This window comes from Diplotaxodon limnothrissa, linkage group LG11, assembly GCF_057381915.1.
Source record: "Diplotaxodon limnothrissa isolate DT_005_m linkage group LG11, D_limnothrissa_male_GT1.1, whole genome shotgun sequence".
Lineage (NCBI taxonomy): Eukaryota > Metazoa > Chordata > Actinopteri > Cichliformes > Cichlidae > Diplotaxodon > Diplotaxodon limnothrissa.
Genome location: NC_140606.1, coordinates 4989967 through 5006208, shown reverse-complemented (window position 1 = coordinate 5006208; position 16242 = coordinate 4989967). Strand labels below are relative to the sequence as shown.

The window sequence follows — 16242 nt, the reverse complement described above, 5'->3', positions numbered from 1 at the left end:
CCCAACTTAACAAATGCTGTGCTTTGATAAAGAAAAAACATATTCTGGTGATATCTGATTAGCTGAGTGATTAGGTGATGTTTCTGCAAGACATTATTTCACTACTACAGTATATACAACTAGCGAACATGTGGCAATATTACACAGTGGTTTAAGATAACATGAAAGGCCAAAAAAACTCTAGCTTACAAACTAACGTTTCACAAAAGTGGCCTAAGGATAATTTCAAGTGCTGACTGTGAAACTGGCTGATTGCATACTGGCCACATCAGAGAGTTTCCATCGCAGCACAGAGAAACATCTAATTGTCAAAGCTGGGTTGCAGTAGTGCAGATCACCCACAAAAAGTTCAACAAGGACACATTACAAGGTGTAAAAAGAGCTTAAAAACTTCATATAGAACAAGACTGAATTTCCTGTGCTATTTTTTTTTCTTAAATGTATCTTAAAGTAAATTTTTCTGAAGCCATCTTATGTCCCTGCTATAAGCTTGTGTACTAAAAGTGAACACACTGCATTTTCTTTGTAAAAAGAAGATGTTACAATGCTCACACAAACTGGTTTATATAGTATCAGTAAACATGCAAATGAATTAACAATTCTAAAGAACTATTAGTTTTTTTTTTACTTGTACAGAACAAACAAAGGTTTGTGAAGTTTGTTTTTATGCAATGTCTAAAAAAACGCATACAAAAATATTTTAAGGGAGTCTTGAGTGATTAATGAATGACTAATGAGTGGTAAGCTCAAAACAATACTCAGATGGCGACGGTGTTAAAATACAATAAAGAAAACTTAATGAACATTCCTTGAGTTGAATAACTATCAATACTGCTACTATTCATAAAATTATTGTTACATCATATTGTTATCTATCCATCTTCTTCCGCTTATCCGGGGCTGGGTCGCGGGTGCAGCAGCCTAAGCAGAGAAGCCCAGACCTCCCTCTCCCCTGTCACCTCCTCCATCTTGTTTCGGAAAACACCCAGGCCAGCCGAGAGATGATCTCTAGCGTGTCCTGAGTCTGCCCCAGGGCCTTCTCCCAGTGGGACATGTCGGAATACCTCACAAAGGACGCGGATACTACGATACCCACCCAAGCCCACAGTTTCTCACCAAGGGCAACTCCAGACTGTGACAGAGTCCAGCCCCTCTCCAGGAGACTGGCACCATAGCCCAAGCCGTGCATTGATTCACTGCTATTCCCTATTCACTGCTCTCTTACTGTCTTACTCCTCTCCTGCACCCTCTTATTCTGCTGCATGTCTTTCTTTTTTTTATCTTTAGCTTGTCTATGTTTTTCTACAACTACTTTTAAGTATTTGCTTTACAGGAATCACTTTTGATTTGTCATTTGTTTAGTTTAAATGTAAAGTTTAATATACAGGATGTGGCTCTCCTCAGCTCAGGAGGTAGAGCAGCTCCTCTACTAATCAGAAGGTTGGTGGTTCAGTCACTGTCTGCTCCTCTCTGTATCCCAAATATCCTGGGACAACATAGTTCATAACATAATTCCTCTCCGATGCATCCATCAGAGTGTGAATGTCAGGGATGCCTCATTTAGCTTAAGGGCTTTCTGAGTGCTCAGGTAGGGTAGAATAGCACTATGTAAGAACCAGTCCATTTACAATATCCATGCCACATTGTCAGTTCAGGTTTTATTTTCTGAATCAAACCAAGTGTTTTGCCCACACCTACACAAATTCAACATGTAATGGCATCTTAGTACCACAGAAAATGGGAAACTAATGAACTCTGTGCAGGACTAAAACTGAAGTTTCAAGTTTGATGAGTAAATTGACTTACACCAAAACAAAAACAGCAAAACTTTCACCTTTGAAATAATTTCACTTTAAGTTGATGGACTCAGATCAATAGCCATTAAAAATAGAAATGCATTTCTGTACAAATTGACATTCAAGAACACAAATAGATTAAATGTTGTATTTCACAAATGCTCACGAGAGACTGTTGGCAAAACAATAACAAAAACAAATCATTTTGTAAGATCACATGATGTATTATGATGAATGACTGTGTAAGAAAATAAGCAGACTTGTGTTATTTTATTATATAGATATGCTTTTATTAGAAATAAGACACATTCATTTTGTGCTCTGAAAACTGTACATTAACAAAAAGGCGACCCCAGTGAAATAAAAACAGGAGTGAGGGGAGGAGAGAGAGAGAGTGTGTGTGTGTGTGTGTGTGCCAGGGTGGGGCGCAAATCAGAGGTCAGAGGAAGCAGGAGCGCAGAGGTCGGCAGTCAGGGTTTTTTCGACAAATACAGATCTGAGGGAGTGACTGGCGGTGATATCAAAACACACACTGTTACACTGTGATACAGAACACTCGTATAGTCCAATACCCTGAAAGGACAGGGGGAGGGGAAGGAAGGACTGGTATCAGAATAATCATGTTCATATTTATAATAATGATGACAACTATCCCCAAGCACAGTAAGAAAGATATTTATAGGCTAAAATCCATTCTGTAGAACTCTGTTGAAATAATTACAATGCTGTACATCAGGACTCCAAATGAGCCTTGTGCTTTCTCTGTGTGCAACCACCATCCTTTATATTACTCTACCTTGTATGTGTCATTATCTGTAATCATCATAACATATATATCGATAGATCTATGGATTTACTCATCTTCCATTTTTTCAGTGCGCGCACACACACATATACACACACACAGTAATACCTTTTTTCCCTTAGCATCATGTTTGCATTAACTGTATCAAGCCTGCTTGTACATCAAGAAACTGACCCAACCAACTCGTGTTTGCTGTACTCCTTTTGGACGTCCACGTTGTCCCTCTTTTAGGCGGTATTGAGGTTGAAAAGCGAACAGAGCGCAAAGCCCGCCGGCATGCGCTCCACCATCTCTGAGGTGTCCGTCGATGAGAAGGCAACTTTCCATTTTGGCTCAACGTGATGTTTTGGATTTCTTTTTCTCACTCTCCCCCGTTTTTTCCCTTGTCGCTGCAGGGTGAGCCTTGGCCTACTATCGTGAGGGGTGGGATAAGGCGTTAGAGATTGTTGGGGAGCAGGGAGCGGCACTGAGGGGCACATATGGGTGTATGTTTGGCAGTCTGCCTCCTCAAATGCCGTGTGAATTTTTTCTTCCCAAGTCTTATGTTGAAAAAGAGAGAAATTCAGAGGCATGTTGAGCTGCATACAACATCAGAATTTGGTCAGGAATAAAGAGAGCAGAACAGCAATGCAACAATACTCTCAACAGTGAAAATAAAGAGACATAATCATGATTATTACATCGTAACCATTTAATACAGGGGTAAACATCGTGTGATTACCTTTGCTATGCTGTTTATTACATGACTTAATGATGCACATATAGCAGCTTTGTCTGCTACTTTGGCAATCTGTCTCCAGCGTAAGCCTGAAGATCATATACAGGAAGATGACCAGTAATTGGTGACTTCAAAAACATCAAATGAAACAGAGAATGAGACACCGTTATCTCATTCTCTCTTTAATTCATTAACTTGATTTTCTGTAATCGTGACTCTTTTCCTTGCCCTCCTTGCCCCCTCACGGTCTTGGCTACATCCACCCTTTGAATAGAAGTACACAGTAGGGCAGTATGTGTGTCGTGTGTCTGCTTGGTTGTCTGAGAGCTCTGGAGCGAAAGTGGAATTGTTTAGTGTGAGCCAGAATCTGGGTCACACCTCTGTCTGCAGGTCCATGATCTCCTGGCCCACAAGAGGAATGGTTGCACTGGTCTTCTCCCACTCTACTGTCTGCAGCTCAAGAGGGGAGGCCGCCACTGTCTCCAGGTCCTTCCGCACCCAGGACGGGGGTGAGTTGGTCTTACGAATGCCTTCCCACGCCCTCTTGCTCGGGGTCTGCTGTTTGTCCTGAGGGGAAACGGACATAAGAAAAAAGTTGGTTTGTCTCATCTCTTAGAATCGCTGATGTACTTTAGCTATTTTGGGGGCTCTTCCTCACCTTTTTCAGTCAATTTATTATACCCTTACAGAATCAGTCTAGCATTTCAAATTGTTAACGTTCAACCGGTCACCAGAGACCCATCTAGGGTTACTGGCAGAGTTATGTTAATATGAAGTTATATGAAAAAAACAACAACATAAAAAAAGTCATGCCAAAATGAATGTATGAGACTTCACTCCTCTATCTCCTTAAACTATGCCAACAGTATTTAATAGGTTGATAAGCAAAAAACCCAACCCTAACCCTTACTTAAAGATCCCCAATGATCCCATATGAAGCTGAGATTAGCATTAGGACACTTTGTAGCACAGTTTTGTAGAAGATTTTGTCTACCTCTTTCTAAATGTAAAAATACTGGCGGCAGCTAGTGGTACCGTACAGCCTAAACTAGGTAATTTCAATTCACAAGATTTCCAGGAAATTTGACCTTTGATCTTGACCTTGAGGTCGAGGTCACTGAGATGCAAACTTGTCTGAGATTTTGAGTGGACACACCTTTGGTATCAGTTTGAAACTCCTATATTGCCTCATTTTCGAGTTTTCACATTCACAAACTTGGGTGTCCAAACTCCCTTCCCACCCACCCACCAGGGTGACGACAACACCCAATGTGCATTTGTAGGTAAAACCTTCAAACTCACAATTTTGTAAGCTGAACATCATAAACTGTAATAATTGTTATTTAAAGTGAACAACAAAGTTCTCAAATTTTACATGCAGATGGGTGACAAAGAAAAAACACAATATCAAGTCTCGTTAGGCCCCTATACAGTGATAAAAACCACATGCTCTTTACTTCTGACCTCTAGTTGAAGTGTGGAACACGAGTTCTTTAAAGCATATACTCTCATTTGGTGTTTGGATAACAATAATGGAGAGTGCTGTTTAACCTGGGTTGGGATATTTATTTTCTTTGTTAGTCAAGGCTTTGTGCTTCAACCGTTGTGAGTGCTCATATAAAACAGTAATTGAAGCATTGTTTGGCTCGTCTTCCACTCAAATTGAACTGATCGATGTCCACCTACTTCAGTCAGATCATAGAGAGATATAAAGAAAAAAATTATCACTGGATTCAAGTAAGGCAAGACAGCAAAGCTGTTGTAAATCAATAAGTTATTACTATATTAACAGCAGCCTATCATATTGTGCTGCCATTTGTTCTAATGTGATGGATGGACAATGGAGCCGTTCCGTAATCTGTGTTTGATTTACTGAAATTCAGCATCATATAGACTTGGCAGCAAATCAGGAACAAACAGAATATTTAACCTATATATTTTCTGCATTACTTATTTACATACAGTCTGCACTGCTGTAACTGTAATGCACTGCTTTGTTTGTTAAAGTACAACGTATACTTCATCGAGTTTGCATGTATTCTCTCTGAGAATCAACTAATAAAAGGAATCAATACAGAAACATCACCGCTTGCTTGCAAAGCCATGAGCAAATATTATGTGCATAAGTTGCCATAGTCATTTATCCAGTATAAAAGAGATTTATGACATGAAAACTCTTACATGTGTCATAGTACGTTACTCTGGTAACTTAAGGTCAGAGTATATGATTCACATCAATGGCATGCTATTCAAACCATTCAGTAGGTTTACTGAATGGTTTGAATGATGAAACACTGTTCAGTGAGTTATTCTGGAAGAGACCCCTCCCACCAGGACAGAAAGAAATGTTTCATCATATGATAAAGGAGACCACTCAGGACAAGTGTGTATTGACTTGGTCCCCTCTATCAGGACAAGTGCACCCAAATCCACCCCACAGCATAACAGACCTAACAGATGCATTCTTGTAGGTGTTGATGCTTCAAATTGTTCTTAGAATTTGCCACACACCTATAGTTTATTAGTTGGAAATAATTCTGAGAGAGTCATTTGTAAACAAACTGTAAATGCCAGAGTCCTCATGTGAGCCTTCACTGTCAAAGGGGTCAGTCCATACAGAACACAAACAGAATCTGTCAATTCTGTTTATGTGGGAAGTTATGAGACAGAATTACCTCTCTGCTTGATTCCAAACTTGCCCCTCATAGTTTCATTCTTTATGCAAAGCTAAGCTAATCACCTCTCAGCTCCAGCATCAATGTGAGACAATGCCACATGAGTTCTTATCCAAATTTCATTAGCAGAAGCAAATATATTATTCGCCTACTTCCTAAAACAATACCTATACTTATAACTCTAATGACCACAGAATGGACGTAGATTGTTGATTCAATCTATACTGAGTAGATGCAAAATGTTTAATTACAGTTGTGGTCAAAAGTTATTATGGTCATGATTATCATGGTAAATTAGGACTTTTAATGATTTCTCTTGACTGTTCTTTTTCAGGATGGAATGACTATATAGCACACATTTTTTAATGATTTAAAAAAAAATTTGATGTTTCAAAAGCATAAATATAGGTCAAATATATACATAAACACCCACTAATATTTCATTAAATGTCCATTAGCAAGTTCCACCTCGACCAGATGATTTGGTAGCCATCAACTAGCTTTTGGCATAATTCTGATATTTCTTGGAAGAACTGGTAGAGTTATTTAAATCAGGGGTGTCGAGCTCATTTTACATTGTGGCCCACACTTTGACCTTAAGTGGCCAGACCAGTGAAACTCCCCATTCTGTCAATGTAAAGAAGTTACATTTTTAATAATTGTTCTATATGGCAAAGAAAACGCTGCTGTGACAAAGAAAGAAATCTGTCAGCACGACTCTTTTTGACGTAAATTATAAGAAATAAATGTGCAAAATTATGGAAAAAAAATCTGGTAGCTCATTGCCCAGACTGTCCAGCTTTTTGTTTGTTTTAACTGTTCAGGTTGTAAAAAACCTGAACGACCATAAGGGAGGTTTTCATCAGTAGGAGAAACTGCAGTTAAAAGTCCAAAATTTTTGCTTGTGCTTGTTTGTGGTGAGCAGCAGATCAAACAAGTTAAGAATTATAAATTGAGTCAGGCCTGTGAGACTATGAAGAACACACATGAGGTCTAAGGCCTGGACAAGTCTGAAACCTTTTGACTTCCACACTGCAAAATGGCTGAAAATAAAAACGGGTTTCATTTTTATAAATTCTGTACTCAGCTTTGCAGTCTTGTTTTGTCTCTGGAACATCTGCACCCCATCCTTCTTTCACATAATGGTATGATCCCGGTCTGTCTTTGCATGTGATTGGCCGCATGGTGTGCGGCCCCCCCCTACCTTGTATGGATCTCAGCAGGGCTGAAGATTGGACTTTCACATAATGATGAGCCACTAATAACTGATATATGAAATTAGAGCTGGGCGATATGAGATTTTTTCATATCACGATATGTTTTTTTCATTTCAGGCGATAACGATATATATCACGATATAAGCCAAATAACTATATTTGTAAGATTTAAATGTGCCGTTGCTCACAAGTAAAATGTGAAATAATCAGCAGCTTGTTTTTATTTAAATATTTATTTCCCATAATAAGTTCAACAGGGTAGATGTACTTAAGGAACATGAGACTTTTTCAGATAAATAAAGGCAAATATTACAAACTACACAAAAGGCAGCCGCTAAAGCGTTTAAGTTTCAAAATAGAACAAACGAAACAGACTACTAAATTGTCAATTCCACTTAGAAACAAAATATTAATTCTAAAAATAAATCTTAGTTTGTTTTACAGAAGAACAGACAAAACTGACTAACTTTTTTCAATATCAAATAAACTGAGAACTAAAAGGAAATTCTCAATCTCTCCTTGTTGTATAGCTGAGCTTTTCAAACAGTTTTAACAGTTACTTTAGTCTGACAAAAGCCGAATGATGAATTAGCGCTTCCAGTCAGAGACTGAGGCTACACGGGTATTTTTGAAAACTGAGATTTTCCGTTTTCGTTTTAAAAAATAATTCCGTCCACACATAAAGGCAGAAATGAAGGAAAACGCTGCTATGAACATGCCAAAGCAGCAGGTGGCGCTAGATTCCTAACCGTGCAGAAATGTTGGCCAATCAGAAGTCTAGAAGCCTCGGTGGGAAAAAGTAAACAAAGCTGGGGCATAGAAGCAGAACCGAGTCGTATGTGTGGAGGGACAGTAACTGTGTGTATATGTAAGCATTTAAACACTGCAGAGAGTAGAATGAACAGTAACAGTATTGTAGAAATTCATTTCACCGAAACAATAACGTGGCGCAGTGTGACGCATGCACCAGTTTATTGTATTTCCAGACTTGCTTTCAGCACAATTTACAGTGCACGCTACTCTGTTTTTTGTCAGACTTGAAATAGCCGAAATACCTTCACACTACGGAACTTCTATGGCTCTTCCGTTCGACAATCTCTCCGGCGTTGGAACCATCATCTGTTTTCTCTTAAGGTCACGCTCGGTTGATTTTTCTAGTCGGCACACTACTCATTTCCTCCATTACGCGCTGGCTGCTTCCCAAACAAACACACGTGTGGCTTGGCACTTGTGCTTTACGTAACAAGTCACGCGACGTGACGCTGCGGCTGTGATTGGTTCGGCTCTGCGCTACTTAATTTGGATTGGCTGACCTTTTTTTTTTTTTTTTTTTTTTTAAGAGGACAAGAGCGGCGAGCTCTATCACGATAGTTTAATTTCTCTATCGAGTAAAAGTTATATCGCGATACATATCGTTATCGTTCTACCGCCCAGCTCTATATGAAATTATATTGCAGACTGGATCTCGAGTCAGATATTGCTCCGGGCCATAGGTTTGACACCCCTAATTAAATTTTGATGGCTTTACTGAACCTGGCTTTTAAGCCTAGTCCACAAATTTCCAATAAGGTTCATGTTTTGACGCTTTGGGAAGGCCATTAGCCAAGCTTAAGGTTAGCCTGCTTTAAAAACGGAGAATGGGAGGTAGTCGTCCTTCTTCATTATTCAACTCAATATACAATATACCAGTACCACTGTAAGCATTATGCTACCATCACCATGCTTGACAGTTTTACAATCGTCTGATCAAATTTACTCTTCCAAACATTAAGACCATCAAAAAGGCAGTCGCTACCCTTTCTATCACAGCTCATGCTTTACTGAAGCAAGAAAGATGGTCAGGGCCATGGGACAGTCATACAATTCCTAAAAAAATAAACAGCCTCTGTGGGAAGCATTTTATTACACAATTAAGGTTGTGATGGCTGGGTCAACTTTATTATCAGTTAAAGAATTGAAACCCATTTAACCAAAATTCAACATGTTGTGACTAAAATCTGATGTGTCGCTATCTGCTGCAGCAACAAGTGGCATTGTTGTCTAAATGTGTCAGCTCGTTATCCATGAAAACGGGGCATTTATTATCAACCATACACACAATTAGGGATGCTCCTAGCACCATACTTCCAAGCTTATCAGAAGTTTACAAGTAACATTACACCCAGAGTGTGGCCTTATGAAAGGAGCCAGCTGAAGCCAACCTTTCTTTTCTTATGTTCTCATGCCTGTGGGTGCACAATATTTATGACAAGCTAAAGTACCAAAGTACTTTAAACAAATCATCTGTCCCATTTAAATGTTTCACATCTTGGCATTAGTATGGAGGGAGGTGGGGGTTGCCCTGGTTGCACGCAGATCCTGCACCACCATTCTACATATTTTTTTTGTTATTTTCAGAATCTATATATAAGCTACATTTACTACCAGAACTTTGATGTGGTACCTCCATTTCAGTTTCATAGCATCAATTTCAATTTTATACTTCTATTTCTGTCACAAATATTTACATATGAAACTGACTGCTTGGAAAGAGATGCTGCATCTAAAATTGCATACATACTAAAATTCAGTATTTTGTTCGCATGGACATCTACAACTTTTATGAGCATAAATGGTATACTTAAAAACAGGAACATGTCTCTTCCTTAGCAGCTGCCTTGGCCAAGCAGCAAAAACAGAGAAAACACCAAAGAATTTTCAGCTAGTAGAAGAAGGATTCATTGAAATGCTTCTATCTAGGTAGCTCGGTGCAACCTTTGGTGTTATAATTTCATGTTATTGTTGATAAATTGTCTTTACTGCATAAGTCCTTGGTATATGCAGTCAGAGACTCAACAAATTGCAAATTCCACAGGTAAGAAGACAATTAGTGTCAAATCCTGTGTCATTTTTTGTCAAGTGAACTAATTGCTGCACTCATTAGTTTAAACTCATGCACAACACAATTAAGCACGTCGTTCACACAGTGTACGACATATATATGTATCTCCGAAGTATCTGAATTGGGCAATATTATGTGTATCCGGTTCGGTTTGTAGTTGGAGATTATATGGCCATACACAAATAATGCCTATGCATAAGTTAACACTGTAACAGGGGTGCGCAGTGAATTTTCCCAAGGGTCCTTCCACATGAGAAACCAATACAGAATTCAGTACAGCACATTAATCATTTGACCTCTTTTTAAGCTTATTGGAGTGTCCCTCCCAGTTTCTCATGTGGCTCCTTTGGGAAAATTAATAGCACACTGCAATAGAAAAAAATGACAATTTTGAAAACGGCTGCACTTACAAATCAACAAGCAAGTGTGGTAATTTTTGCTAATTATAGAAGGAAAGGGGAACATTAGATATTAGGGAGGGAAGGGGCAGAACAGAATAAATTTAAACTCTTTACACTCATGTTGGTCTTGTCGCTGCTGGCAGAGGACACACTCCATCTTTTGGCAGCTTTGGCGTCAACAGGTGGAGATTCTCTATCCTTGTCTGCACTGTGAATCTTCCTGTTCAGGTCCTGAAACATGTCCTGGTGGCGTTTCCGGGTGTGCATTATTTTCTACACAGGGACATTGCACGTTATGTACAAAGTAAACAGCACAGGTGACCATCACTCCTATTTTAAAAATAAATGTATGCAAAAATGTTGTGCTTTGAAGTCTAAACAGCTCTGTAGGAATCAAAGAGACTAAAAATTACCTCAAAGTCAAGCTCTGCATAGCGTGATTTTCGTCTCTGGAGGGAGATGAGACAGAGAGATTAAAGATGTGTCTTGATATTGTGTGTTTTTTGAGTAGCAAGTGTTTCTCGGCAGTTTTTACTGCGTATGTGGACATTAGGTAGTTAGTAAAGGGCGTCTCTGGGACTCAGAGAAGAGCAGTGAGTCATGAGGGAGGAAACGAGGTTTGCTGCTGGTCATTTTGATCCTGCTGGCACAAGTTTGCAGTAAACAGATTGTGACCGAATGACCTTTCGGTCCTCAGTCACAGAGTGGTAAAGGAAGACCTGACCTTCAGGCTGCCTGGTTGCCGTGGCAGCTGCCGTCTCGCACCAAATTATAGAAGTGTGTTTTACCCCCCAAGTGAAAAGACACCAGCAAGCAGAAGCCTGACTGCTCTGTGGCGATCTTATCCCGCCACTTCTGTCTGCAGTAGGAGCTCTATGAAAACTAACCTTTTCAAAGATGCCGCCATCACACGGGTGACAAAATGTTGAGATACTTCTTGTGATGTGAATTGGAGATTATAATGGCACTGACAAATATGTGGGATGGTGCATCTCTGTGGAGACCTAATTAATGTTGTTTTTTATTAGTCCACCAAGACAAGAAGAATCAATGCTGGCCATCTGTTTGCAAGCAAAATTACACAAAAACTACACAGCCCAATTTCATTGAAGCTGAAGTGGTGAAGCTCAGGGAAAAGGACAACTTGTTTTCTGTTGGATTGTGAGATGCAGCTGAAGGACTACACAGACCAGTGTTCCTCTTCTGTTTGTCAGCAACACATTTTACTGAAGAGCTGGAATCCAGAGAGCCTTCTGACCTCCTTTCTTAGGTGGATGAGGATCCCTTTGTTTAAATTTTGGGAGAATGTACTGTCTGAGTTTTAGCTTCGTCTCAAAAAAAGATAAAGCAAAAACTACCAGCCTGAAACCTGAACTATAGACAACAACGTATACAAACAAGTTTTGCTGCAGCCAAGTTTTTCTTTAAATTCAAAATCTTTCTTTTTTGCCCCTAGGCGATCCTCCTAACTCGACCACTCGAGCATCACTGATGCTGTAGTGGTCATACATCACCACATGTGGCACGCACCATGCCACGTAAATGATTCCAGAAAGCAAATACAAAAAATGTCACTGGTTTCCCAATTTTTCTATATGAATGGCTGCAGACCATGCAAAATAACACAGTAGTGTAGCAGTCAGAATGTTTGGCGTCATTCGCTAATAGGAAAAAGCTACAGCACCTTTAGAGTTTGATAGCCCTTTAGTGAGAAAGTTATAATAAATCGATGTGATAAAAATGAAAGTGACATTCACCACAGTGATGCAACCCTAAATTCTCAAACAGGCAGTAAAAGAACATTGAGACTTGTGAATTATATTATCACACATGATAAATTCTGCATGATGTCCATTTCCACATCACTAAACCCATCAAAGCAACAACAAAGTCATGTACCCACCACCCTGCTGTTTGAGAAGCACTCTCAATAATTCATTCCAAATGTGTTTTTATGTTCTTTCTCTACAACTGTTTACAAAAAGTCCCCATGTCCTGGGGCTGTTTCACATTACAACCCTTCCAGAAAAGAAAGGGATTTTTGTGTATGAGCTACAGAACTCGAAGGCCTTGCAGAGTTGTATTGACAGAAACCTAGCAGTGGTAGACAAGATGGCAAATGCTTTGCTTGAAAAGAAGAGAGTGGTTTGTCTGTTGTTATTCTGATGGGAATACACAGAATTCTACTTTTACTGAGGAAATAGCAAAATTGTTCGATTGTTAAATTCATATTATCGAAACTATCAATACCAAATCATATTAGCAGATTAGGAAACTCACTCAAATATGTGAGCATTCACCAAATAATCATAATAAAATGCCAGTCTCCGATACAGCCTACATCTGGTTGTTCATTTGAGAATTTATGATAAGCACAAAACACAACTCAGCATGCATGTATTATGTTAAATATGAAGTATGAGGCTGATAATTCAATACATTAAGAGGTTTTTCCGTCTTACCTCCAGCGAGCTCATGGACAGTGTGGAGACAGTCTCACTCTTGGACACCACTCCAGAATTTCCAGACTCTCCTCCGTCACACATGTTGTTGGCCACCTTGGAGTCTCTGGGCATATTCTGCAGGTTGTGCGCAGGTGAGTCTCTGTCAGAGCATGACACACTGACCTGGTCAGCAGGCAGGCTTTTCAGCCCAAAGCCAGGCACTGGCTCTCCACTGACAGGGTTAGCCAGGTGGATAAGCCTGGTCTGAGGCAGCTGCTCAATGCTGATGTTATACTTGGCTGCCTGCTCCTCTTTCCCCTTGGACGGTTTCAGGGTGCCCGTGTTGTTTGTCGGTAGAATGACATATCCCGGGCCTTTGCCAGCCCCCTCAGAGCTGCTGCCTTCACCGTTCCCTCGAGGCAGATCTCCATCCAGCTGCTTGAAGAGTTCGCCATCGCAGATGTAGATGGATTTGGCACCCGGCAGCTCGGTACTGATTCCTTTTGTGGCGCCTTTCTCCCTCCGCATCGTCAAAGTGTGGCTCGTATAGTCGGCCACATTCTGGAGGTGAACCTTGGCCATGCTGGCCGGCATGGTGTTAAAATTAGAACCTTTTTGAAGAGTGAGGGTCCCAGAGGAGGCCTTCTCCTCCCCCTGGAGGGATGAGCGCTTCATGGTGCCTAAAGAGACCAGAAAGAGAGAAAAGCTGTGTGAGATGCAATTTCTCCACCTGGGAATCTCGGGAAGAAACCAGCAGCGGAATGTGTGTAAGTAATAAACACATTACTTTTGCACTGTGTGAAACAAGGAGATTTTATAAATCAATTATTAAATCACTGAAATTATAAGATTCTTCCCTCTACGTCTGACAACCAATACAATCCTGGATGAGTCTCTTATTTTACTGCTGGACTGCATTTCAGAGCAACACACCTTGCTCTGGTTGAGCACCTTAACCTGATCTCTAACTGCTGCAGGTTGTGATCACAGTGGGTAACCAGAGCAAAGAGAAAAAACAAAACAAACAAAAAAAACCTCCAGTGCTGACAGATTCTCTCTGGGGAAGCAGAAAATCATATCCCGGCCAGCCCCCTAGCTGGTAGGAAAAATACAAGATGGAAGGACAAGGTTAGCAACTAATAAACTTCCAAACTAAGAGTGATGGGATTTTTTCAATTGTGGATGACACTAAAGACAAAAGAAAGAATAATGCTACAGTGACTTGTAAATGGACTGGTTCTTACATAGAGCTTTTAAACTCCATGAGCACTCAAAGTGCTTTACACAGCCATTCAAACAACATTTTTCTATACTCTTCTATCTAACATTTGTACACATTCATACTCCAACGGATGCATCGGAGAGCAACTTGGGGTTAGTATCTTGCCCAAGGACATATGGCGTGCAGACTGGAGCAGAAGGGGATCGAGTACTGTTGATGACTTGTCAAAAATACCTGTGTTGCCTGTCTACATAAAGTCTTGGCCTATGACTTCAGTTTTGCCATCATTACTACATTGAATACCTGCTAAACACATCCAGAAATCCTAGAGCGAGAGAACTGGAGTGAAGAAAGTCAAACAAAGCCACACAGTATAGTATTTTTTCTCCACATGAGGACATACAAGTGCTTGCAGTTCTATCAATATGCTCGTCTTCTAAAAGGTATTGCTTTAGTGCACAAAAAACCTCCAGACCTCTGTGTCGCTTTCCGGTGTAAAGTCCTGGAATTTCTTCACTAGATTTTCATTGGAAAATGCTTCCTACAGCAAAAGGTTGTAACCAGTTTTGACATGAGTAACGTAACATTCAGCTGGGTACGGCATGACCTTGTGGCCCAAGCTTTTTCACAATAACAGCATTTGGCATATGGCAGCAAACATATCCTGCACCAGGTCGAGGCTGCTGAACAACATCAGACAATGCTCCGTACTAAACATCCCCTGATCGTTTTCTGCCATTCCTGCTCCCTCTTGACAAACATTAAACATCTCTCATTTCTCTCTGCTCTTTTCTGTCTTCCCTTGCTTGAGCCTGTCTGCTTCTGAATAGCTTTTCTCTTCCAGACACTTTTCTTGATATCTTGTCTCAAGAGGTAATCAGATTTTCACTCCCAGTGGATTTTAGAGCATCAACCAGTATCTGATGCAGCGCTGTTGGGAGGGACTTAATTACACAGCATCAGTGTAGGAGAGGCTCAGACAGCCATATTTATCTGCATATAACTGCTCAGCACACATTCATCCCACTCCCATCAGCCTGGGATAAACGGAGTTACGCAGCAGTGATGTGCTGCATCTCTTGTCAAAACAGCTCCTTGGCGTAGGGAGGCTGCTGTGATGTTGACTGTACGGCACAAGCGCAAAAATGAGAGGGAACACGGCTCACATCTGTTCCAACAACAACGAGGAATTTGACGCAGTCAAAATACAGAGAAGGAGGCACAAGAGACATCTGTAGCATCTGAGAAACAGTTCCCAAAGTCAAATCAAATGCAAACACACAAACTCAAACACGCTCAACCTGGAGCTTACCTGATCTGCAAGCCATATCCACATCTTTCTCAAAGTCAGTCTGAGGACAGAAAACAATAAATATTAGATTAAGTGTGGAGACGTGGGAAAAATATCATATGGGGGGATTTTAAGCCTTTATTTGGCGACTGCAGTGAAGACAGGAAATGGGGAAAAGACACCAGGGAAATGGTCCAGCCTGCATCAATCAATGGAATACCTGCTCAGGGCACATGCACACTAACTTTTAGCTATCAAGTCAATGTGATGGTATATTTTTAAAGCAAAGGCAGATAAACATTGAGAAAATGAAGACTAATCAACAAAACTTAGATTCATTAATAATCAGTTTTATTATATTTTTTTTATTTGGATACAAGCTGAAGAGAAAGAGCTTTGGGTTTTGTAGAATTTCTTCTTGTAAGTCACTCTGACCTCTTCCTAAATTGTTTTATTCTAATCATGATTCTAACACGATGCCATTTCCTAAACAATGCTTTGACTTCATTATTTTTAATAAATTTCTATTAGGTTAGTTATCTTGAGGGGTTTTTATAAATATTTTCAAGATCAGAATTTAAGAAAAAAAATATATGTATATTTTCCATAAAATTAAACATATGCTTTAGTTCTCTCGTGCTCTGAGATGAGAAGATCAGAATTTGGAGGACACAGGTCTTGAACCTTTTCAAGCTGTTTAGAAGTCAAAATTTCAAGAATGGAGCAAAAAGTGCGTACCCCTTTTTGCGCTTTATTATTCCATAGAGTTAGTTATTTTAAATATTCTCTCAC

General features: G+C 40.0%; 1 protein-coding gene across 4 annotated transcripts in view; it reads right to left on the bottom strand.

Annotated features, from left to right (window-relative positions):
- Window positions 1–3691: 3691 nt before the first annotated feature.
- The window catches only part of adgrb1a (adhesion G protein-coupled receptor B1a), a 161614-nt gene continuing 149063 nt past the window's right edge, over window positions 3692–16242 (bottom strand). For all 4 annotated transcript variants that reach the window (XM_085364988.1, XM_085364986.1, XM_085364989.1 and 1 more), the window contains exons 27-31: window positions 15472–15511; window positions 12956–13617; window positions 10907–10942; window positions 10608–10766; window positions 3692–3886 (exon numbers count right to left, since the gene is read on the bottom strand). In XM_085364988.1, coding sequence (XP_085221114.1) covers window positions 3692–3886; window positions 10608–10766; window positions 10907–10942; window positions 12956–13617; window positions 15472–15511 — 1092 coding nt within the window. The remainder of the gene's footprint in view (window positions 3887–10607; window positions 10767–10906; window positions 10943–12955; window positions 13618–15471; window positions 15512–16242) is intronic.